At 41.2% G+C, this 25562-nt stretch overlaps 1 protein-coding gene across 1 annotated transcript in view; it reads left to right on the top strand.

Annotated features, from left to right (window-relative positions):
• MAN1A2 (mannosidase alpha class 1A member 2) overlaps window positions 1-11551 on the top strand; it is a 155886-nt gene extending 144335 nt beyond the window's left edge. Inside the window, exon 13 of the mRNA XM_066268165.1 lies at window positions 7916-11551. Within this exon, the coding sequence (XP_066124262.1) occupies window positions 7916-8048 (133 nt within the window). The 3' untranslated portion in view covers window positions 8049-11551. The remainder of the gene's footprint in view (window positions 1-7915) is intronic.
• The last annotated feature ends 14011 nt before the right edge of the window (window positions 11552-25562 follow it).

The raw sequence follows: 25562 nt of genomic DNA, 5'->3' as shown, positions 1-25562 counted from the left end.
TCTGTATAAAATTTCAAATTGCTCCCTTGTTCTCTATCATTTTCTCTTTACCTTTTTGCATAGCACCTCTCATCTTAACATTACCATAGAATTTCCTAGATGTTCTGCAGCTGGAGTGAAAATCCACTAGGGCAGTGATTTTTGTACGTTTTCAGTAGTTATTGTTTCCCCAGTGTCTATGGTGAGGCTACACATTCGTGTTTCAGTATGAAATATTTGCTAAATAAAGGAGTGAGTTATTTGATTCCAAAAGAGATGGCTGAGAAACAGGATTACCTAAGATTTTGCCAGAAATGGGAGCAGTAAGAAGAGAATAATAGATCTATTTTATTTCCTGGTTAGGACTCAGGGCTTGAACACAGTTCACTTGGTGCTAGGAGCTTGGTAGTAATGAATGGGTTAAGGAATTTATAAAGCAAATAGGAGAGGCCCAAAATAGGATGTGAAAAGTTGGGGAGTCAGGGCAGTGCATCTGTTTTCAGCAGAGTCAGAAGTTCCGGTGCCCACATGAAGAGAAAAGCAGAAACGGTATAAACTAACTGTTGTAAGAAGTCACACAAAGTTGGTAAACCTAGGGCAGTGGTTCTGAGAACTCGAGCATGCATCGGAATCACCTGGAAAGCTTCTTAAAACACAAATTGCTGGGTTTCATCACCAAAGGTTCTGATGAGTAGGAAACAAGTTCCCAGGCGATGCTGATGGTCTTGAGGATACACTTTGAGAGCCACTGATAGCTGTGACCGTTTATGGGAGTGTAAAGCCAGTATCCACGGCCACTATCACAGCCGCCTGGCCCATGCAGGTTCGCATTGGATTCGGACAGTCGGTAAAGAAACAACAGAGCCAAAAACTGATGGGCATCTTCTTTAATTCTAGCTTGCACCCGGCAGGCAAATAAAAACACACCCTGGGCTCCAAAACCCACTCACATTCAGTTTTCACAAAGCTACTGACTTATTCGAGTTTCCTAGAATCAAAGGTTTCTAGCTCACCAGATTTATTCACCTCTGTTCCCCATCTCCTTCCTTCTCCCTGCACAAACTGCACAAACTGCCTTCTCACTCAACACTCCACCATCTTGGCTGCTTCTCCTGGCCTCCTCCAGTGGCCTTTCTCTGCTCTCTGCTGTGATCTCTCTGCTCTCTCATGCTCCTTGTGGGCAGCGTCATCTCTAACAAAGTGAGCATAATACATTTTATCTGCCCAACAGTAGTTAATTCTTTTCTATTAGCAAGTAGTAGTATTTTATATGGATATGCCACATTCTGTTTATTCATTTTTTAATTGAATTTATTAGGGTGACACTGAATAATAAAATTATATAGATTTCAGGTATACAATTATATAATACATCATCTCTAAATTGTAGTCTGTATTCACCATTCCCAAGTCAAATCTCCTTCTGCCACCATTTCTCCCCACTTTACCCCCTCCCCCTCCCCTGCCCTTTTCCCTCTTGTAATCACCAAGCTGTTCTCTTTGTCTGAGTTTTTCTCTGCTTAATCTCTTCACCTTCTCAACCAGCCCCCAATTCCCGTAGTCATATGTTTTTGAAAGGAGTTAGAAAAAAAGGAATAAATGAATCACTTGGTCTGAAAATTAAAATATCTCTGCTTTGAAAGATGTTTGAAAAAGAATGAAAGAAAATTAAATGAAACAATGAAAAGTGTCTAGACTGTATACCAACAACAGGGTAACATATAACCCAATTTAAAACCAGAAGAAAGAGCTGAAGTGACTACTTCACTAAAGAAGATTATAAGGATGACAGGTGAGCTGATGAAAACATGCTTGATGTCATTAATACAAATTAGAGCTACGAGATACTACTGCACACCTGTTAAACTATCAAAATAGACCCACATCTGGGAGATATCTGCCTTTACGTTCTGACTTTGGACGTCCTTGTGTGGAGATGTAAGGCAGGGAGCATCTTATAATTCTGAGGAAGAAATCAAGAATATTACTAAGATCCTGATAACTGGGGGAAAAAATCAAAAAATAAAATCTGCCAACTCAGAAGATCCTGTGCGCAAGTGTAGCAGAAAAAGAAAACATTTTTACTGCTAAGTAAGCATTAAGCCAGACTACAGTTTGCATCACAGGCACATTGCAAAGATGGAAGGAAATCCCACCTTTCCATGTAACTGGGGCAGACCGTTGCATACATGTTCTGAAGGTAAATGATAACTTGTCCTCATGTAGGAATACTGTCTCCATAGCACCACCTTCTATAGTAGTTCATTCTCAGGGCACATGGTGATTGGGGTGACTATCTGTGTTAGTTCATTACCTTAACCCAAAGAAAAAAGAAGACTTCTGTCTTAATTACAGAAGTTACCTAAACTAACCTGCCCTAGTGACAGGGAGGTTGGCTTGCTTTCTTCCTTGATATTTACATTTCAAGGTCAGAGCACCCTGGCCTTGAAGAAAAACATATCTGGATTGTAAAACTGGGAAGAGGTTTGCTTTTAAAAAGATTTATATACATATTAAAGGGATAATTACAGGTTTTCTCAAGGCAGTCATCTAAGAAAAACAGAAGGAGAGATAAAGTCTTTTGTCAAGAGGAACATTGTAATACTTTTACATTAACCTTATAAAATTGGGAGCCCTACAATGTTTTACTGCAAACCTAACCAACCTTTGTTACCATCTACCTCTGGGCTGTTTGTTATGCGAGATAACTCCAATTGTTTGTGTAGTTTAGGTATCCTTTCTCCTATAAGCAAAATTATCCTAACTCACTTGACCCTTGAGGGCAGAAGAAAATGAATTCTCCTTAGCTCCCTATCAGGACAAAGTGTGACCCATCACCACATACCAAAGATGTCTGTCTTCTTCATCTTATCTTTAAAAACTGAATGTGTATTTTGCATTTGAATCCATAATATACCCATGTTTCTTTCAATGTTTTTTCTTCCCTATCCCCCCACCCCCAGAAAAGAACTTTAAGATTTGACAAAAGATGTAGGGAAGGGCAGAGAGGGGCCAATCCTTTGAAGAGCTTAATGGCTGTGTGTTTTAATTCATCATCCTTCAGAATATAATTTTTACTTGCAATTTTAATTTGATTTCTAACCAGTCAGTTCCAGAGATACTATTTAAATAGTAGAAATATAAATGAAATGGAATTTTTAAGTAAATTATTTTTCAAACAGTCTATTTCTTAGCAGTTCCTTGTAGTCCTTAATGCAAGCCTTTTTAGAGTTGTAATCTGTCCGTAATGTACTCAACGTTGCCATTGGGAGTTGTGAAGAAGAATAACTGAGTCCTCAAGGCTTGTTTAATAAATAAACATAAGGGACTAAATAAGAATTCATTAAGGTGGTGGTTGGCCCCTTTGACCTTACCATTTCTCTACAGGTTTCTTGTCAGACTGGTTGACTACCTTCTGAAAAAGCCCCCTATTCAGTTTCCACTAGCGTTGCATTAATGGCTTCTGGCAGCACCACCACCTCTGAGTGTCTTGTTTTCACAGCGTTTAAAAATAGGTCTAGACCAGGGGTCCCCAAACTACGGCCGGCCGGCGGGCCACATGTGGCCCCCTGAGGCCATTTATCTGGCCCCCACCGCACTTCTGGAAGGGGCACCTCTTTCATAGGTGGTCAGTGGAGGAGCATAGTTCCCATTGAAATACTGGTCAGTTTGTTGATTTAAATTTACTTGTTTGTTATTTTAAATATTGTATTTGTTCCTGTTTTGTTTTTTTACTTTAAAATAAGATATGTGCAGTGTGTATAGGGATTTGTTCATAGTTGTTTTTTTTATAGTCCAGCCCTCCAACGGTCTGAGGGACGGTGAACTGGCCCCCTGTGTAAAAAGTTTGGGGACCCCTGGTCTAGACAAAAGTAAACAAGACATCCAGTGAAACAGCTACTTAATAGCACCTTTTTATATACCCACAGGCTTCGGTCAAAGTCATTTGTAATGTACAGTGTTCCGTAAAATCATGGTGCACTTTTGACCAGTCATAGGAAAGCAACAAAAGATGATAGAAATGTGAAATCTGCACCAAATAAAAGGAAAACTCTCCCAGTTTCATACCTATTAAGTGCAGTTCGATGTGGGCTCACGCACAGATTTTTTAGGGCTCCTTAGGTAGCTATCCCGTATAGCCTCTACAGACTCATCACTGACTGATGGCCTACCAGAACGGGGTTTCTCCACCAAACTGCCGGTTTCCTTCAACTGCTTATCCCACTGAGTAATCTTATTCCTATGTGGTGGCACTTCGTTATAAACGTTGCACTTTGGTCACAGATTCGAATTTAGCGAGCCACAGAACACACCGAACTTTCCTCTGTACCATCCACATCTCAACTAGCATGGCCGTGGGCTGCTCTGCTGTATACATGGTGTTACATCATCATCTGCGCATGCGCACATGCTGCCACATCATCCTACAGAAACTGGGAGGGTTTTCCTTTTATTTGGTGCAGATTTCACATTTCTATCATCTTTTGTTGCTTTCCTGTGACTGGTCAAAAGTGCACCATGACTTTACAGACACACTGTATTATCTCTAAACTTGAACTGTAGTTTCTAAAAAATCTTTATTAGAAGAAAAAATATCTAGTAGGCTGACAACTAATTTAGACTATAGATTTTCTCAACTTTCACAGCAAAGATCATGCTCCTTTAATTGTTCTATTTTTAAACTCCAGGTTAAAATTTTTAAAGTTAAATCAATAATACTATACTGTGTCCTTGACATCCTCTTTTGAATTTATAATCCAGAGTTAAAAAGAGTTGTTTAGCTGTATTACTTAAATTTTGAATATTGACTTTGTTACAAGTTTTAACTGTACACTATATTATTTAAAAGTCTAGTGCAGGGATCGGGAACCTTTTTGGCTGAGAGAGCCATGAACGCCACATATTTTTTATTTTTTTATTTTTTTATTTATTTTTTATTTTTTTGTATTTTTCTGAAGCTGGAAACGGGGAGAGACAGTCAGACAGACTCCCGCATGTGCCCGACCGGGATCCACCCGGCATGCCCACCAGGGGTGAAGCTCTGCCCACCAGGGGCGATGCTCTGCCCACCAGGGGGGATGCTCTGCCCACCAGGGGGCGATGCTCTGCCCCCTCCGGGGCGTTGCTCTGCCCTGACCAGAGCCACTCTAGCGCCTGGGGCAGAGGCCAAGGAGCCATCCCCAGCGCCCGGACCATCTTTGCTCCAATGGAGCCTTGCTGTGGGAGGGGAAGAGAGAGACAGAGAGGAAGGAGCGGGGGGGGGGGGGGGGGGGGTGGAGAAGCAAATGGGCGCTTCTCCTGTGTGCCCTGGCCGGGAAGCCAACCAGCCAGGGCTGAACGCCACATATTTTAAAATGTAATTCTGTGAGAGCCATACAACGACCCGTGTACGTTACACTTTATCCAATTAAAATTTGGTGGTGTCCCGGAGGACAGCTGTGATTGGCTGCAGCCACCCACAACCATGAACATGAGTGGTAGGAAATGAATGGATTGTAATACATGAGAATGTTTTATATTTTTAACATTATTTTTTTATTAAAGATTTGTCTGTGAGCCGGGTGCAGCTATCAAAAGAGCCACATCTGGCTCGTGAGCCATAGGTCCCTGACCCCTGGTCTAGTGTCAGCCCCTGCTCTTCATGCATTGTTTAATTCTGCCAGAAGGGGTCAGTCTTGCTCCAGACCCCGGGACCAAGCAGCAGTACTTAAGAGCCACAGGTCTCAGAGAGGGGAGGGATGGAAATTGTGTTGTTTTGCTAGGGCTTCTGTAACAAATTACCACGAACTTGGTGGCATGACAGAAGTTGATTTTCTCTCAGCTCTGGAAGCTAGAGGTCTGAAACCAGCTCTTTTTAAAGGTGCTCCTTGGCTTGTGGCAGCACAGCTTCAGTCTTTGCCTCTGTCTTCACATGACCGTCCCTGTGTGTCTGGACCCAGACCCCCCCCTTTCTCTTCCAGCTATACAAGCCCTTAGATTTATAGCTCACACTACATCAGAATGATTTCATTTTGAGATCCTTGAGATACTGTTTCCAAATAAGATCACATTTGGGGGCTCTAGGTGAATTGGGGGAAAGGATGCAGTATTCAGCCCACTATAGTAGTATTTAATTAAGATCCTTAAAAAAAAATGGCCTCTTTTGTTATCTAAAATGTTCACATTTGTTATCCTACTGATTTTTATAACATTTCTGTTGACCTGGAAGTACTTCCATAGCATCTCCCATGGAAAGGAATTGCTTTTCAGGAAGCTCTTGTGTTTTCTCTCTTCCTTCCTTCACTCACACCTCTTCAGAAAGTGATGAGATTAGAGTGAGGCTGATCCATGAGCCCACATTCAACCGACAGACCAGGAAAGTGGCACAAACTTTCCTGGACATTTTTGTGCTCCTGGTCTCCACTGGGTAAGTAGACCCAGCAGAGCGTCTTGCTGTGTCCAGCCAAGGCTGTCTTTTCAGCTCTAATGTCTGCCTGCTGTGGGGTGAATCAGTCAGTCGAGCAGGCCGCAAGGTCCAGGGTCAAGGACTAAGCCTGGAAGCCCGTCCCTCTCTCCTCCAGCTTTAGTGCTTGTCAAGTTGATGTGCAGTCTCCATTGATGTCAGTGCTGTGTGTTTATACTCCATCATCCAGAACTATAGCAGTAATCAGAAGAGATATTCAAATGCCCATTTAAAAAATAAATTTTAGCTAAAATACTGTAAAGGAATTATTTACTGAAGCTTATCAAGGCCCAGCTAGTTGTTGCTAAAGTTATGAGTTAGAACCCAGAGTTCCTTACTCTGTGTGTAGTTAGTTTTTATTCTCTTTTTTTTTTTTTTTTTTTTTTGTATTTTTCTGAAGCTGGAAGCGGGGAGAGACAGTCAGACAGACTCCCGCATGCGCCCAACCGGGATCCACCCGGCACGCCCACCATGGGCGTTGCTCTGCCCCTCCGGGGTGTTGCTCTGCCGCGACCAGAGCCACTCTAGCGCCTGGGGCAGAGGTCAAGGAGCCATCCCCAGTGCCCGGGCCATCTTTGCTCCAAAGGAGCCTTGGCTGTGGGAGGGGAAGAGAGAGACCAGAGAGGAAAGGGGGGGGGGGTGTGGAGAAGCAAATGGGCGCTTCTCCTATGTGCCCTGGCCGGGAATCAAACCCGGGTCCCCCGCACGCCAGGCCAACGCTCTACCGCTGAGCCAACCAGCCAGGGCAGTTTTTATTCTCTTTTATGACCTCTCCCCCCAATAGAATTCAGATTGGAATTTGCCCAGCGCTATAGGTAAGAATCACACTTTGTGTTAAATCTATCATTTGTGATTCCTAAGTAAGCACTGTGGCTTGCCTTTCTCGTGGAAAGGTCAGGAATCCTTGCCTTCATATAAACAGTGCTGTGACTCATGAAGAGAGATTAATAATTACTAAACCTCCTATTAATCCATGTTTCTGAAACCTTTATTTAATAGTTTGTAGCACCTGCAAAAGCTAGTAATATATTAGGAGTGTGTAAATGTTCTTGCTATATCTGAATAATGTACTTTATTTCCTTCAGTATTTATTTACAAATGTCAATTTATTAATTTCTATTTATGCTGTGTAAGCTGCCAAAACATATGACTGATACATTAGTTTTAAAAGAATGTCTGAAAAATTATGACGTGGTTTGTCTCATTGCATTTTGCAGCCTGTTGTTTTCCGTGCCTCAGACAGGTGTGTGAACCTGTCCTTTCACGTAACTCAGAGGTCTCACCATGCAGGGTCCTGGGCGTACTTAGGCGCCGTTCTGGGACACACTGGTTTTGTGTTTCAGATCATCTTTATGACTGGAGTTCATCCTCTGATGTGTTTTTCAGCAGTGCTGCTCAATATAGGTTACTGGTGTCCTCTGCTATTATAACTGGACCACAGGGTCTTCTTGTTGAATTCTGATTGAAGCTCATTTTCTCTCCTTTTATTTTTAGGTATTTGTATCTGCTGTTCTCCGGTGACGACCTTTTACCTTTAGACCACTGGGTGTTCAACACGGAGGCTCACCCTCTGCCCGTGTTACATTTAGCCAACACCACACTTTCAGGAAACCCTGCTGTTCGATGAAAGCAGCTCCAGAAAGCCCATTTTCACCTGTGTGTTGTTTACACGGACCACCACAGAAGTTAGTCTGCAGAGGGGACATTGGAAACCTGAACATCTTAGGCCCACATGGCAGGGTGGAACATGACTCATTCCCCACAGACTTCGCAACTTGTAGATCTCAATTTTAAAATAATTCCATTTTATACCTGACCAAAACATATTCCAACGTGTGTAGGACAGAGACCTGATGTGCTTTGATTCTTAACGAGATGGTCACATGAGGAGTTTTGCCAGTTGCTACGATACTGTTTGTTTTTAGAGTCCTGAATCTGGAGGCTAGACTTCCTAAAAATAAGCCAAGAGTGTGGGCGGAGCATCTTGCTGAAGTTAGAGATGGCCTCTGGCACCAGTTTATATTTATCTCCCCCAAAGTGGAGCAGCGTTCCAATCAAATATTTACGCCTTGTTTATCTCCCTTTTCTCCATTTTTAATAATGGAATTGACTAAAATACACAAGAAGAAAAGAACAGTGTAACTGTGTCAGCAGCAGGAAGACTCAGAAGAGAAACAGATGTACCTACCCCCATCTTAATTTCCACGTTCCCCATTGGATGACCAGACTGGCAACCATTTCAAATCCCAATCTATTCCACAGTAATTACTTAGTTAAGATAAATGTTCTCTGGGGCATGATTTACAGAGAATAATCTGCGAGCCTCTGTCTGCACATGGAGCCATGGAAGCTCTGGGTCACAGCTGCTGCTCGGAGCTGGGATTGGCATTCTGTGCATGTCGTTGAGCCTGCGGTTGGCAGCGTGACAGAAAGTGGGGGATGCCGCAGTTTGTTGCCCTGAAACCTATTCTAAGGGAAAGCCTTGGTTCTGCTGGTAGGAGATTATTTTTCCCAACCAGCAAATCTACCAAGCAGCCTTTAATCATTTTAACCTCATCACAAACTTAGTAGAGCCCCTCAATTTACAGCTTTGTTTTCGTGGCTTGGCCAAGTTTGCTGTACTGTCATGTAGCTCTGCATTTACCCTAGTGAGCCAGATTCCTGTGGCAGATCATTAAAAAAATGCATTCAGTGAAACTTCCTTAAATAGTTTTATCTGAAATGGGAACATGGGTTCCTTTATTATCTCATCAGATGAGTGAGCTTTTCAAGAATATTTTTATGTAATAAACTTTTATTTTCTCCAAGGATATTTATAGAAATCCAAAGAGTTAATCAAAATAGCTGGCAAATAATTCAAATAATTTTTAGTGTGGTGTAACTAATCATATTACACTGAATTTGGGATATAGCTAAAGAATTTTCTCATACCATTCAATAGATTTTACAATGCTATTTCCTTTTAAATAAATTAATATTTCTTTATATTTGGAGGAAGAGCTTAAATTTTATCAAGAACTATATTGTAAGATAAGTATCTAATGCTTATAAATTTTCTGTCCCTTGAACTATGTCACAGTGCAAGACACTCTTTATATTTAATACAGATGGCTTCCATTAACAATAAAAAGTTGGGAGTAGTTTAATTAGTCTAATATTTATTCTGACTTTGAAGATTTCAAGAAAAAAATGTTTGCATAAGAAGCCCATCTTGGAATTCTGAAGTCTTAATTCCTTATTTTAATAGCTTTTATTTTAAACTTTTTATGGGTATGTAGTAGATTTAAATTGGGCAAAGATTTATAAATTAATAAAATTAATTTTTTTCTAAGGGTGATCATCTTACCCCACAAATAGTCAAGCAGCCTGTAAAGTTCAGCGAATGACCAGTAATGATCACCGTCCCAAGACTTTCTGTGTACACAGAAAACAAGAAGGCGGAGTCAGTTACATTATTTACATCTTTAAGAGAGTTCAGTTTTAGCTTATATTTTGAAATTATAATATCTTTACTACTTGAAAATTAAAAGTTTAAATGAGGTTAGCTGATTAATTTCAAAAGAGAAAGGGAAAGTAAAGTATTTTCTGAAAAAAAGCAAAAAACTTGCATCAGCAAGGACCCAGGACAGCTGTGCAGATGGCACTGAACCCCTGCACTGTCTAAAAGCATGCAGAGGAAAGGGCCCTCCCTCCTGAGCTCCCCAAGAACTTCTCAAGGATTAAGGCAGAACCCTCACTCCTAAGTCCTCTGTGTAGTTCTCAAATGCCTGCAGGGAACTTAAAAGAAGGTGGACAAGTGTACAAGCATGGCCAGTCCTGGTAAATTCAAGCACAGAGTTTGAGAGAGACAGGGGAAGGGTCACCCCCCTGCCTGCCTTGTGCCTATGAGAAGACTAGAACCTCTAAGAATGCTTCCATTTCTTTCCTTCTTAAATACCAAAGGCAATTAAATTAAAGTTAGCTACAAATGACTTGCCAGTGTCATGTTTTATTTTTGTTATGAACTTTTAAAATTTTTTTCTCCGAGGTCAATCCTTAGGTCATTTTCTGCTTAGTTTCCAAGAGTATTCTTTACTTCCTGTCCTTGACAGTCCTTTGCATTCTGTAGCCCTGTGACTCCGTTTGTGTAACTCAGTCCTTGTGTAAAAGCTGCAGCAAAGAGCCTAGAAATGGTCCTTTCAAAGGTGTATCCTCAAAGAGAGGACACCTCACTGTGCCTCTGGTACAGATTTGCAAAGTAGATATATCAGTTGGTACATAAAAGAAAAAAAGATGTTGAATACCCCTCTACCTTCTACATTTATTTCTATTACAATTTTAGAATCACACCATTTTGTTAAAACCAGTATGAAGTTCAGGCCAAGAAGATGTGGCCCTAACCAAGAAGACGTCTCAGTGCAGAAAAATAAGTTGCCAGTCAAGGGTTCTTATTTCTGGTGGATATATGCTGTTTGTGTCTCTCTGACACCAACTTATTCCTGTCTTTGAGCCAATGTTTATATATAACTGGGTGTTAAAGGAATGTATTCCTTTTGTGGAATATTCTGTGATGTTATCTAGGGCTTCACTTGATAGATTGTAACCAAGCATTCTGAAGTTTTGTTCATCTCATCTCCACTTTCTATTGCCAAAGTCTTTGTCAAAACTACAAGTGTGTTGATAAAAGATTGTGCTTGCCATTCTCATCATGTAGTTTTTCCTTCAACCTGGGCTTCTCTGAATGAATGCATGAGTGAGTGAGAGCATGTGCGTACACACAGCGCCCACATGTGCCAGGCATCACGCGGGGCACTTTCATGTACAACGCTTCGTGATTACAGTGGCATTTTCTCTATGAGTGTGGTTCATACCATTTTAACTGTTTTCCAGTATGAATCTTGTTACAAAATTCTTAACTTTCTATTTCATTGAAATTTAAAGAGTAAAAGAAATTGTTTACATTTTAAAGAATTTGTTACTATATAATCCCAACAGCTATAATTGTAGTTAATGACTAAAGTCTCTTGGAAAATGTCAAAGAAATACTTGATTCCTGATGCAACTTTGACTAAAAGATTTAGAAATAAATACATTCTTATTTTGCTGTACCACTTTAATTGTATAGTTAATGTTTTCTAGAAATACTGGTTATTTTCTATTCAAAAAATTTTGTCACCTAATTCATGGGTAAAACTTTCAGTTGTAAATTATCTTTGTTCTGCTATATGTCCTACAAATGGTTCTGTGCTGTTAAATGTAAAGAAAAATATACTAAAATATTTCTAAGTTTCAAATAATAGTTCCCAGTAATAGTATTTTGAGTTATTTTTCTTTACGTTTTCTTACCCTCAAATTGGCTAGCTCACATCTTACCCACCTTTTACATGAATACATAAATACAGTTATACACAGAAATTTTTAATACTGTGTGTTTACAATTGTTAACTGGGTTTTGGCTGCACAGCGTCTAAGCAGAATATTTGAGTAATCAAATATGGTCTGAAGATATTTAAATATACTTGTTCTGGTTCAAGAACATTGGTAATGATGATTTTCTGTTCCTTTAGCTCATTCAGATCATGATGGAGATGTTCTCTTTGGTCTGTGGCTCAGCATGCTTTTCTGTAAAGGTCCAGATAAATATTTCCAGCTTTGTGAGCCGTCCAGTCTCTGTCTCTGCTACTCAGTTCTGCTGTTGAAATATGTAAGACTATATAGGCATTATGTAAATGAAGGGGCATCTCTATGTTCCAGTAAAACATTATTTACCAAACGAGAAGGGCTGCGTTTTGCCTAATGGGTCACAGTTGTTAACCTTGGTCCCAAAGTTTAATTTGTGTAAGACCCTATGATCTTTGATCTGCATCTTTTCTCTGTATGTGAATTGCATAATTCATTTTTAAAGCAAAAAGATATGTGTGTGTACGATTGTATGTATTTGTGTAACCTAAATATATATTTTGTTGTAACCTAAATATATATTTTGTTGTCTTGAAAGTAGGTACACTCCTCTGGAGTCTGTTCAGGTTTCAATATGATGCAGCTATCATGAAAGAGGCACATATTTTTGTCCTTGGGGTATGCTGTCAGCCAGTATCCTTGCCTTGTCATTTAATTCCAGAGTCCCCATGTAAAAGTGTTTCTGTGGTGTCAGAATAGTAATTCTTTCTAAATTCTGCCTGCTGATTGACCTTTGGACCAGGACTCTGGATGGATGGGTCTGCAAAAATCCTTGCACTTGAGTACTATTAGAGCCCTCTGACAAGAATATGACAGAATTTGTGACCTTTTGCTACAGAAACCAATCTCTTGAAAATTTTTAAGCAGTAAAAAATGAGTTATGTGCCATTTGGTAGCCACTGCTACTTTTCAGACTGCCCCTCTTCTAGAACTGCCCGAATCTGAGGAGTGCAGAGAAAAGATGCGTCCAAAAGGACAGTCCCCCTTCCTCTTTCCTTGCACAACTCACCTGAAACCCTTCATAGGTTAAGCATTATTTCAGAATGTCTGTATGCATCATATTTAAAGTAATCCATTTGAAACTTTGAGCTCAGCAGAACTCATGATATTACTCAACATCATTACTAGTAGCTTCATGGCAATGCACCAGTCATCCTGAGAGAGAATCAGTTTTTTGCTAAGAAGTTTACCAAGTATTTTTGGAAATTCCAGAGGAGAGGAAGCCCGTATTCAGAGTGACAGGGAGCACACATTATCTGAGCTGCCTTCCTAGGTCCAGTATACTGTGCAGACTGCTGCAGCTCAGTGTGAAGGAGCACAGACACAGAAGCCTGCATGCGTGTGTACATGGAGGACTTGAAACAATTGAGAGTGTCTTGCAACTATTGCTCTATATTACAGAATTTTACTGCAGACTGCATACCAGAAAACTCCATGGAGATAAGCGCAGCTCTTGGAAAAACTTAGTTTTTAGAAAATTGAGAAATTAGCTTTTTGTTGGATTAATTCAATTAAGTATGCCCACTTTTAATTGCTGGATTTGGCAGTTGAAATGCCATTGCTCAATCTCACTGGTCTCAAATTCACTGATACAGTTTTTCTTAAACTAGTAAGTGGAGTAAGTGTAAGCTCTTCAATCTACTGCTGGCTGCTCCTGAACTGATTTCCTGTCATGTTCTCCGTATGTAATTTTTATAAATTAAAGGCAATACTGTATATTAAAGATCAAATAAAGATGTTCTTTAAGTGAAAAGTCTTTGTCCTTAATTTGTACCCACTGATGACAACACGGTTAAGTTTTTCTAACTACAGAACAGATCTGTCTTTTGCAGCAGCTGGTGGTCTCCAGCGCCCTGCATTCGGAGTATTTCCTTTGGTTCTGCGAATCATCACGGTCCTTGATCTTACAGAAGGATGAAGAGCTGACTTGTGGGTAATTTTTATTACTGAAAATATTTAGTTGTATGGATATACCATACTTTGTTTATCCATTCACCAGTGGTAGACATTTGAATTGTTTCCACTTTGTTTAATATTCTGAATAATGCCATTATGAACATTTGCATACAAGTCTTTGTGTGGACATATTTTCATTTCTCTTGGATATGTACTTAGGAGTAGGATTGCTGGGTAATATGGTAAAAGTTATGTATGACTTTTTAGATGTTACCATACTGTCTTCCAAAGTAACTGTTTTTACATTCCTGTCAGCAGTGTACAAGGATGGAACTATGAGTTTTTTCTCATCCCCATCAGCACTTGTCTGCCTTTGTTTGTTTGTTTTTTATGTGAGATGGGAAGAGATAGTGAGACAGTCTCCCACATGTGCTCCGACCAGGATCCACCTGTGTTGGGCCAATGTTCAAATCAACCAAGCTATTTTTAGCACCTGAGGCTGAAATGCCCTAATATCAGTGCCTGGGGCAATGCTCAGTGTGGTTTTAATTTGCATTTTCTTAATACCTTAGGATGTTGAGCACCAGTACTATTAGTCATGTATATGTCTTCCATGAAATGAATTTTTAAATATTTTTCCCATTTAAAAAATTGGATTGTCTTAATGAGTTGTAAGAGTATTTTATATATTCTTTATTTTCTCTAAGAGTGTGGTTTGTCTTTTCATTTTTAGTGGTCCATTTTGAAATGAAAAAATGTTTTAAATTTGATAACATGCAATTTATTATTTTTTTAATGGACTGTCCTTTTTTTGCCTAAACCAAGTTCACAAAGACTTTAGACCTAGGCTTTCTTCTAAAACTTATTATTTTAGCTTTAACAGTTAGGCTGTGATTCATTTTGAATTAACCTCTCATGTTATGGTAAGGGTCTAAAGTCATTTTTGCATGGGGGTATCAATCCCAGTACTATTTATTGAAAAACCTATCCTTTTCCTATTAAATTGCTATTAAATCCCTACTAAATTGGTGCCTTTGTGAAATATCAAATTGATCATAAACGAGGTGGATTCTTTTGCTGCATCCATCTATGTCTTTCCTTAATCAATACCACATTATATTGATTATTGTAGCTTTAGAGCCGTGGTTGTCAACTGAGAGGTTGATTTTGCCCAACCTGCCAGGACATATGTGGCAATGTCTGAAGACATTTTTGATTGTCATGACTGGAGGAAGGGGAATATGTTACTGGTATCTAGTGGGTGGAGGTCAGGGACAGAGACGATATTTGACTGCTGTTTTTCCCCCTAAAAATAGATCACTTTTTTTTTCTTTGCATATCTTATAATTTTTTTATTGAAAATTGGACATTTTAGATATTTTGTTATAGCAACTCTGTATTCTGATCTGACCTCCTCTACCCAAGGAGGTGGTGGTTGTTGCTACTGTCTTGTTTGTTTGTTTGCTTGTTTGTTTGTTTGTTTAGTGATATCCCCAGACTAAATCTATGGAGATGATCTTTTCTTGGTATATGGTCACTGCTGTCTCTGCTCAGTTTTGTATTTTTAAAATATTACTGCCCTGGCCGGTTGGCTCAGCGGTAGAGCATCAGCCTGGCGTGCGGGGGACCCAGGTTCGATTCCCGGCCAGGGCATATAGAAGAAGCGCCCATTTCCTTCTCCACCACCCCCTCCTTCCTCTCTGTCTCTCTCTTCCCCTCCCGCAGCCAAGGCTCCATTGGAGCAAGGATGGCCCGGGCGCTGGGGATGGCTCCTTGGCCTCTGCCCCAGGCGCTGGAGTGACTCTGGTCACGGCAGAGCGATGCCCTGGAGGGGCAGAGCATCGGCCCCTGGTGGGCAGAGCATCGGCCCCTGGTGGGCGTGCCGGGTGGATCCCAGTCGGGCGCATGCAGGAGTCTGTCTGACTGTCTCTCCCCGTTTCCAGCTTCAGAAAAATACAAAAAAAATATATATATTACTCATATTTATTTTTAAATCTTGTTTCCTAGGAGACACCCCTGTGTCAGCATAGCTTGGTGGTCAGCCAGTGATTTGTCCGAGGTTGTTATCAAATGCCTTTAGGCAGGAAGGGCTCCCACCCTTTGCCAGTGGATCTGTGTGTAGAGGGGACCACATTCAAGGTTCAGGCAGTTTCCGAGTCTTCCCTGATCTGGGCCCTTCTGTGTGTTTTCTGCCTATGTCATGGGCCTCACGTTCAGCCAGGAACACATGCAGATAAGGCTCTGTCTGTGTTCTCCCCTGAATGAGTACCCTGCCCTTGCTCTTGCATGCAGTCTTCCAACCCCAAGGGCTCTGTGGCAAGGTGCACTATGTTTGTCTCATTCCATGGTTTGTCTCATCCCATGGGTCCATCTCCCTGTTACATTTCTGGCTGGTCTGCCAATCTGTTGCTTGTCCCTGCTAGAACCAAAACCTCAGGTTAGCTGCGTTGACTTTTCCCATTCATTTGCCACTGAGATGCTTCTGTTTCTGACAAGCCCAGGCAAATGGAGTTTTTCTGTACTCTACTCCAAATGAAGTCATCCCCTCCCTGCTGGTCCTGCTGGGCCAGATATCCTATTGACTCACCCAGAGTCAATGATTTTTCTTGAGTAAATGCTTTCTGATTTGCTGTATGCCTTTGCTCAATTTCTAGGAATTTTTGTCCATTTTATTTCTTTTGGGGGAAAGGTTTTGCCATTCCAGGAATAAACAGGAGATGAATGGATGGATCAATATTTTTATTGATATTTCTTATCAATCCCTCTACAAATGTTAGCCTTCTTAAAGCTTTACTCTTTCTGCCTGATAGGTCTTTATACACTTTTATCAAAATCCTACTCATCTCTGTTCTCACACACTGAAACTTTTACAGAAACTTTCCTAACTTCCCTACCTTTGAGTGATTTCTTCCCCATCTCTGCATCCATTGCTCCTGCTCTATTCTCGCAGTTGATCACATCCTGCCTTCCATTTACTACAGACATGCCTTCACCATCTCTCCTGATTGTCTGTTGCTTAAGAACGTAGACAGTATCCTAGTCATTTTTTTATTCCACTTAACATTTTGACTATCTGTTGAATAAACACCCAGTTCTCAGCCCTCAGTACTCTCCACCAGACCAGGCTGCCCCATTTAAGGGTGATTAGAGTCCATTTATCTTGATTTGGAATTTTCTATTTAAAAACAAAAACAAAAACAAAAACTTTAGCAAAGCCATAGACAGAGAAGTCTAAAGTAAACATTATAACAGTGATGTGGCATGTATTGTGCCTTTTTATGCAGCTGAGGGAACTGCACAGGGCTGTTGGTGCAACAATGTCAGGAAGCTCTAGTGAGACAAATAGGGATTTCTGACTAGTCAGGAACCCAGAACTACAGTTCTTCATCCTCCCCTGATTGATTCTAAGACAAGTTACCCGGTTTCTCCAGACCTCAGTGTATTTATAAAACAAGGGGTCTAGACTAGAAAATTCAAATGTGATGCATGAGATAGTTAATATGGTTATTATTATATTCTAGACACAGTTATTGAGCTTTTATCTACTGTTTCCAAATGCTCTAATAAGCTTTAAGTATGCAGAAATAAATACAAAATCTCTACCCACAATGAGCTGACCTGCTTAATATTGTGACAAAAGGTGTGATGGAGGAATGCATTTTGCATTATAGGGAGCTTCTAATTAGGAGGAACTTCTAATTAAGCTTAGGGTAGGTTTGGAAAGATCCAAAGCACAGGTAGGAAGGCTAGCATTGAACTTGAAAGGAACATCCATTTCACTCAGACCTGTATAACAATAGTCCTCGTGTGCGGTCCTTTTCAGACCCTGAGACTGCCTTGTCCATTGCCCCGCAGCACCCACCATGATCCCCACAGTGGCTCCCCCTCTTGAAAGTCTGGGTTCAGAGCCCATGAGATACAAAAAAAAAATGAATGTTATTCTGGAAAAGATTAAGGGACTCCCTGGAAATATCTTTCAAAAATACTTATCAAAGCTTTGGATGATCCAAAAAGATTAGCATGGGCAGTTTTTCAACCAGTTCAGCAGTAAAAAGCTAGAAGTGTGTGCCACCAGAGGGCGCTAACGTCTCTTTATTTCAACAACTCCCCACCAACACCCCCCAGCCTCCCCTTAGTTTTAATGAAACCTCTGACTTAAGTTTTTGCTACACCCTGAGGTTGACTAACAGGCACACCACAGGTCTTGACTGCCCAGGTAAGCCTGTGACTAAGAACTTGCTGGGACCTACAGCAGCCTCAGTACAGGACTCTGCCCACCCCAGGGCTCATGCCCCGTTGAAATCAAGTCAGTGATGAAGTGTTTGTCAAACAGAAGACAAATATTGCCTTAAAAAGACTTCCTTCCTTTAAAAAGAACTTTGAACTAAAAGGTAAAAGTTTTTAGAAGATGAAAAATATAACCTAGACCTAGAAAAATTTTAATTTGAACCCTACAAATAATTTTAGCTTACATAGTCCAATAGATGGGTTGTGGCATAGTATATTCAACGACATTTTATAAATCAAATTGTAATTACAGATCTTTATTAAATTTTAATTTGTTTTTTCTTTTTTTCTTTTATATTGGATTTATTGAGATGACGCTGGTGTAAAGCCAGGGGCTGCCACCGTGGCCATGCAGGTTCTCATTGGATTCCGGCAGACGGTAAAGGAACAGTGGAGCCAGAAAATGGTGAGCCATTCCGTTTATTAGTTTCCTAACAGCAGACGAGCAAACAGGCAGGGAAGACCACTTCTCTTTCTCCCATTTCAGGACCCCACCAGTGTCTGGGCTCCCAGCCCCTACTTGGTGGCTGGTGCCACAACCCAGACTCACCCTCAGGACTCCCTTGGCACCCTCTCTTTCTCTCTCACCCTGGACTCTCCAGCAAAACGGGCTGTGGGGAAGAACCCCTGCTCCAACAAACAAGAGCAAACAATGGCCCCTCCCAAGCAGGAAGGCAAGCTGCAATTTGCAATCTGCCGCCCTGAGGGCAAGCACCACAGCCTTCCATAAACTGCACACATGGCACTGCCCCAATACAAGGGAGCAAACCTAAAAAACACTTGTTTACTCAACACACTTGTTAATAAAGTTATATAGATTTCAACTGTACAATTCTATAATACATCATCTGTCTATTATATTGTGTGTTCACCACCCCAAGTCAAGGCTTCTTTTGTCACCACTCACAGTTATTCTTGTTTACACAATGCTGCTTAAATCCTTTTGGAATTATTATTTTTTTGAAACATTTATTGAACATGTATGTGGCAAGAGTCATGTGAGGCACTGGGACTATAGAGCCAACTATGATACTTAACTTGTGTGTCGTCTGGGGTAGAAGAGAATAAACCAGCAAGCCAGAAACTATGTTTTTTAGGAAAGGTGTGTACTGAGTGCTGCTGGAACTTAGAAGAGAGACACTGCTGGTGGGGGAAGGCAGAAGGGTATGAGACACCATATCACTGATCATGAGCCCGAGTCTTCCCCTTCTGTGGAGCAAGGACAAGGTTTGAAGATGAAGAAGAGGAGGAATCCAAACCATCCTGATGCAAGTTTTCAGAGAGGAAGCATTTGCCTGCAGTGTGAGGAACGACAGTCTGGTTGGATGTGGTAGGGACCTGGCTATAACAGACAAGGCAGAGATTTTCTGGGAAAAGGAAACATATTTGTGATTTAGGAGGGGAGCAATTAGGAATTTTTTTTTCAACATACTAATTTTGCAATTCCTGTAAGACATCTAAGTGAACGTGGAGCATAAACCATTGGCCCTGTGAACCTGGAGTTCAAGAGACAAGAGATGTGGCCAGTCACCAGCATGCAGGCAGCCATTTGAGCTTATTGAGATCACTTAGGGCAGTAGTTCTCAAAAGTGTGTGCCAGGGCGCACTGGCGCACCCTGGATTTCCAGGTGCACCCTATGGTATTCCAGAGAAATACGTGCCTGTTGGGGACCAAAAAACCAACAGTTTTTGGAGTTTAGATTTTGGGGGGACAGAGGTGTGGGGAATTGGCTGTAAGCTGACAGACTGCCCAACCCCCCACCTCACTTGCCTGATTAGGTTGCAAAAGCCTGTTAAGCTGTGGTGCTGGATTGTTTAACTCCCATGTTCCTCGGAAAGACTGGAGGCAAGTTTCTTCTATCCTTTGTTTGGTGTAAAGTTAAGATTTGCTAATGGCCTCACTTTGCCCTATAAATAAACAAGATGTGGTTTTTGGGGTGCACTTTGTTCTTGCCAACAGCAATTACAGGGCCCTCCAACCCCATATTTTCTTAATTCTGCGTATTTTCTTAATTCTGCACCGTTCCCCCTTTGGGACCTGGAATTACTAGCTGCACTGGTTCTCGGCATGTGCCCAGATATAAAAATATAGTTACTCTGTTATACCATTTCATTACGGAAATACCACTCTTTTTGTTAACACATCATTATTATATTATTAACACGTCATTATATTATTTTTAGATAAATACACTCAAATAAAATGGATAAATTTCTCAAAAAGAAGCGTGATATTAAAGAATCCGATTCTGGAAGTGAGCAAAAGTGAAGTGCAAGTAAGAAAGCAAAATCGCAGCCTACTCACAAATATAGTGAAAGTTATTTAAGCTTTGGTTTCACTTGCACTGGAAGTGAAGATCATCCTTTACTGCTATGTTCAGTATGTGGATGTAAAATGGCAAATGAATCATTGCTTCCTAGTAAGTTGAGTAAACATTTTAAAACTATACATTCTAATTTACAAGATAAATCTGTAAGTTTTTTCAAGAGATTGAACAGCAAACAAAAGTGGCAAATTCTTTTAAAAGTATAATGACTGTTTCTGATAAAGCTCAAATCACTTCTTATCAAGTCTCAGAACTGACAGCAAAAAACTGCTGTCAGCTCATACTTTAGGTGAGTCACTTCTTTTGCCTGCATGCAAAAAAATGGTCGTGACAATGCTAGGAAATGAAGCAGCAATGAAAATAAGCAAGATTCCTCTGTCCAACGATACAGTTCACAGGCATATTATAGAAATGTCTTCTGATATCGAGAAAAATGTATGCAGTAATAAGCTTCAGTATTCAAATTTTGCATTGCAAGTTGATGAGTCAACAGACATTACCAACACGGCACAACTCTTAGCATTTGTCCGTTTTATTAGTGAAGATCAAATAGTAAATCAGTTTCTTTTTTTGCAAAGAATTAGGTGTGTCTACAAAAGGTGAAGACGTGTTTAACATTTTGAATAACTATCTTGATAAATGGCAGATAACATGGAAGTCATGTGTAGGCATTTGTACAGATGGTGCCCCTTCCATGGTAGGCTGTGTTAAGGGTCTTACATCTTTTGTAAAAAAACAAAATGAGAATGTTATCGTAGCTCACTGCTTTCTTCATAGGGAGGCCTTGATGGCAAAAACATTGGGAGAAAAAGTAAGAGAAGTTTTAGATCAAGTTGTTCAGATGGTAAACTTTATTAAAACAAGACCTGTGAAATTGTGCTTATTTGAAAGCTTTGTATCAATATGGATTCACAACACAGATGGCTGCTTTTACACACTGAGGTCACTGAGACGAGGTGAGTATCAAGGGGAAAAGTACTTATCCATGTACACGAGCTACTACAAGAACTTCTTGCGTTTTTTGAAGAGATGAAACAGTTATATTTTTGTAACCTCCTTCAGTGCGAATTTTGGATTGCCAGGTTACAGTATTTGGCCAATATATTTCAGCAGGTCAATATTTTGAATACTAGCATGCAAGGGAAAGAAGAAAATATTCTCACATCCACTGACAAAATGAAAGCATTTCAGAAAAACTACAGATTTGGAAAAGAAACGCTGTTGAAGGTAATTTGGAAATGTTTCTACTTGTAAATAACACTTGCATAAATGAAACACTTCCAATAATAGTTGAACATTTAATAAGTTTAGAAGAAAAATTGAGTTCTTATTTTCCATCATTTAACACTGAACAATCCGACTGGATCAGAAACCCATTCATGGAAGCTTCAAGTGATTTGGGTTTGACATTAACAGAAGAAGAAGAATTGGCAGCTATATCCACTGATTGTGGAGTGATGATTAAACATAAGGAATTATCTCCTGAAGCCTTTTGGATTTCTATAAAAGAAGAATGTGTGGCAATATCTAAAAAAGCTTTGAACATTTTACTACAATTTTCAACATCCTATTTATGTGATTAGGATTTTCTACCCTCAATACAATTAAGAGTAAAAAGAGGAATTCTTCAATGTATTGATGAGGAAATGAGAGTTTGCCTTTCAACTATATGTCCAAACACTGAAGAAATCGCTAGGACACATCAGGCTCATGTTGCTCATAAACACAAGAATGAAAAAACTTAACACATTCGTGTCGGGACCTGCTGAATTTACTAAATCTTACTAAGAATGTATCTATATATATATAAAAAGATAACTTTTTGTCATTTTTTTTAATTTTCAACCCCTCTTTTTTACGAATTCTAAAAAGCATAACTCAAAAAATGTAACATAAAAATGTTTTTTAATGTCAGAATAAATTTAATTTTGTCATATTTATTTGGTTTAATTACCATAAAAGCACACTTGGACTTTATTTTTTTCTTTAATATTTGACTTAATTATTATACATATTTCTCAGAAATTTGTATATAGTGCGCCTACAATTATTTGTAGGATTTTAAATGTGCCCCAACTTCAAAAAGTTTGAGAACCACTGACCTAGGGGTTTAGGTCAGGGGAGAGAAAGAGAGAAAAGAAACCTTGGAGAGGCATGCAGATGGTTAGGTGAGGGGTCTGCAGGATAAGAAGCTAGAGAAGGAAGTGGTTGAAGGGAGTGAGAGGCTGCCCCTGAGGATCAAGTGAGGTGATTGCTGAGAACTGACCAGAGGATTAGGCGACTGGAGATCCTTGGGGACTGTAAGAAGGCCCAGTGGCCACCACTGTGGGCATGCAGGTTCCCATTGGATTTGGGCAGCCGGTAAAGCAACTGTGGAGCCAGAAAATGGTGGGCTGTTCCTTTTATTAAAGTCTTATAATGGAAGATGAGTGAGCAGGCCGGGCTCCCAAGCACCTCAGCATTCCAGATTCACCCGGATTCACAGCCCCCACCAGCCTCAGCACTCTCCAGCCAAACAAGCCAGGATGAAATTTCAGGGCTCCCAAACCCCTCAGCTAGCTCTCTCTCTATCTATCTCTCTCCTACCCCCTCCCTCCTCTCCAAAACCAATCTGCTGCCCAGAAGGCAAGCACCGCAGCCCAACACAGACTACACACAGAGGCGGATTTTTTTTATTATTATTAAATTTAATGCAGTGACATTGATAAATCAGGGTACATATGTTGAGAGAAAACATCTCCAGATTATTTTGACATTTGATTGTGCTGTATACCCCTCACCCAAAGTCAAATTGTCTTCTGTCACCTTCTATCTGGTTTTCTTTGTGCTCCTCCCCTCCCCCACCCCCTCTCTCCTTCCTCGCCCCATCCCCCCTCCCCCTACCCCCCTACCCCTGTTGCCATCACATTCTTGTTCATGTCCACAGAGGCGGATTTAACAAGCGCACAGGGAGCACGCCCTGGGCCTTGACTTCTGAAGGGCCCTCAAAACCCCAACTTGACACTTTTTTCTAATGACACCAACTTTGGTTGTCACATATGCAATTTTAACACTAATAGTACATAATATTTTTTGTTTATTTAAAAATATGGTTAACATGTATTTTTATTTTCCCTCTCTTTTTTTTAAGGGGCCCAATATTTTCTTCTGTGCCCGGGGCCTCAACCGACCTTAATCCGCTTCTGACTACACACACATAGCGCTGCCCCGCACCAATACAACAATAAGGCAAATAGGCAAAATATAACACACTTGACACACACTGGTTTGCCCAACAAGTAACCTTGACAAAACCTATTCTGTGGGATGGTGGGGACAAAAGCCAGCTCAGAGTAGTTGCAAAAAAAAATGGAAGGGAAAGAGGTGGACCATGTCAACAAGTCCTTGAAGGAGTTTTGGTGCAGTGGGGAACATAAAATCTGGAACCAAGAACAGATTCTCTCTTTTTTTTTTTTTTTTTTTTGTGTGTGTGTGTTTTTCTGAAGCTGGAAATGGGGAGGCAGTCAGACAGACTCCCACATGCGCCCGACCGGGATCCACCCAGCATGCCCACCAGGGGGCAATGCTCTGCCCATCGCTCTGTTATAACCAGAGCCATTCTAGCACCTGAGGCAGAGGCCACAGAGCCATCCTCAAAGCCCACTTTGCTCCAATGGAGCCTTGGCTGCAGGAGGGGAAGAGAGAGACAGAGAGGAAGTAGAGGGGGAGGGGTGGAGAAGCAGATGGGCGCTTCTCCTGTGTGCCCTGGCTGGAAATCGAACCCGGGACTCCTGCACGCCAGGCCAACGCTCTACTACTGAGCCAACCGGCCAGGGCCTGAACAGATTCTCTCTTAGCAGAAGCTGTGGCTACCTGCTTGTACTCTGGGCGGGAGCCAGTCCCTATGGGTAGTGCGTGGTCCCCTGCGCAGAGGCCTCCCGGGCTCCCACTCCTTTCACCAGGAGGGAGGGCAGAGCGCCAGAGAAGAGAGGCAGGTGAGACTCTGGGAAGGGGGAGCACGGGGAAGTTCTCTTCTGACTGCGCTTGATTTTTCAGTGCAATAAGAAGCCTAGTACAGTGTGTCCATAAAGTCATGCTGCACTTTTGACCGGTCACAAGAAAGCAACAAAAGATGATAGAAATGTGAAATCACCAAATAAAAGGAAAACCCTCCCAGTTTCTATAGGATGATGTGGCAGCATGTGCGCATGTGCTGATAATGACGTAACACCGTGTAAACAGCGGAGCAGCCCACGGCCATGCCAGTCGAGATGTGGACGGTACAGAGGAAAGTTCAGTGTGTTCTGTGGCTCGCTAAATTTCGAATCCATGACCAAAGTACAACGTGAATATCGGTGCGTTTATAACGAAGTGCCACCACATAGGAATAACATTACTCGGTGGGATAAGCAGTTGAAAGAAACCGGCAGTTTGGTGGAGAAACCCCGTTCTGGTAGGCCATCAGTCAGTGACGAGTCTGTAGAGGCTATACAGGATAGCTACCTAAGGAGCCCTAAAAAAATCTGTGCGTGAGCCCACATCGAACTGCACTGAATAGATATGAAACTGGGAGAGTTTTCCTTTTATTTGGTGCAGATTTCACATTTCTATCTTCTTTTGTTGCTTTCCTGTGACCAGTCAAAAGTGCACCATGACTTTACGGACACACTGTATATAAGACTGAGCATGGGGGAGGCGGCGTCGGGGTTTGAGGGTAAAGGAGAAGGAGATCAGAATCAGAACAAGGAACGTCTCTCAGGAAAGCGGGTGCATGAAGCCCTGGGGAGCAGCAGGTTATCCACTTGGATTAGTGGCGACGGACTTGCCATCCCTCCCCCCCCCCCACCCTGCGTACAGAGGACAATTTAAAAAACCAAATGAAAATTTATAAACAAAAGAAAAATCTTTTTTTTAAGGCATATAAGAACTGCAAGCTGGTGAGGGATTGGGTCAAACCAAAATCTAGGAAGAGTGAACCCAAAGAAGTCAGCCTCGCCCTCAAACTGCCTTTGACCCCAAGGGCATTGGTGACAAGGAAGTATCTGAGACAAGAGCTCCTAAATTGTACCTGAGGGGAGCATTAAATAAGTCAAATACCACCCCTACCCCCACCCCCCACTCTGCCAGTTCTTCAGTGTCCAGGCATTAATGGGGCACTGAGGTGGAGGGCCTCAGGGTGCAGTATGTGACCGCCACTAAGAGGCTCTGCCCGC

The sequence above is a fragment of the Saccopteryx bilineata genome, chromosome 3, assembly GCF_036850765.1.
Source record: "Saccopteryx bilineata isolate mSacBil1 chromosome 3, mSacBil1_pri_phased_curated, whole genome shotgun sequence".
Lineage (NCBI taxonomy): Eukaryota > Metazoa > Chordata > Mammalia > Chiroptera > Emballonuridae > Saccopteryx > Saccopteryx bilineata.
Note: the sequence above shows the minus strand (reverse complement) of the source record. Positions and strands in the feature narration are given on the sequence as shown.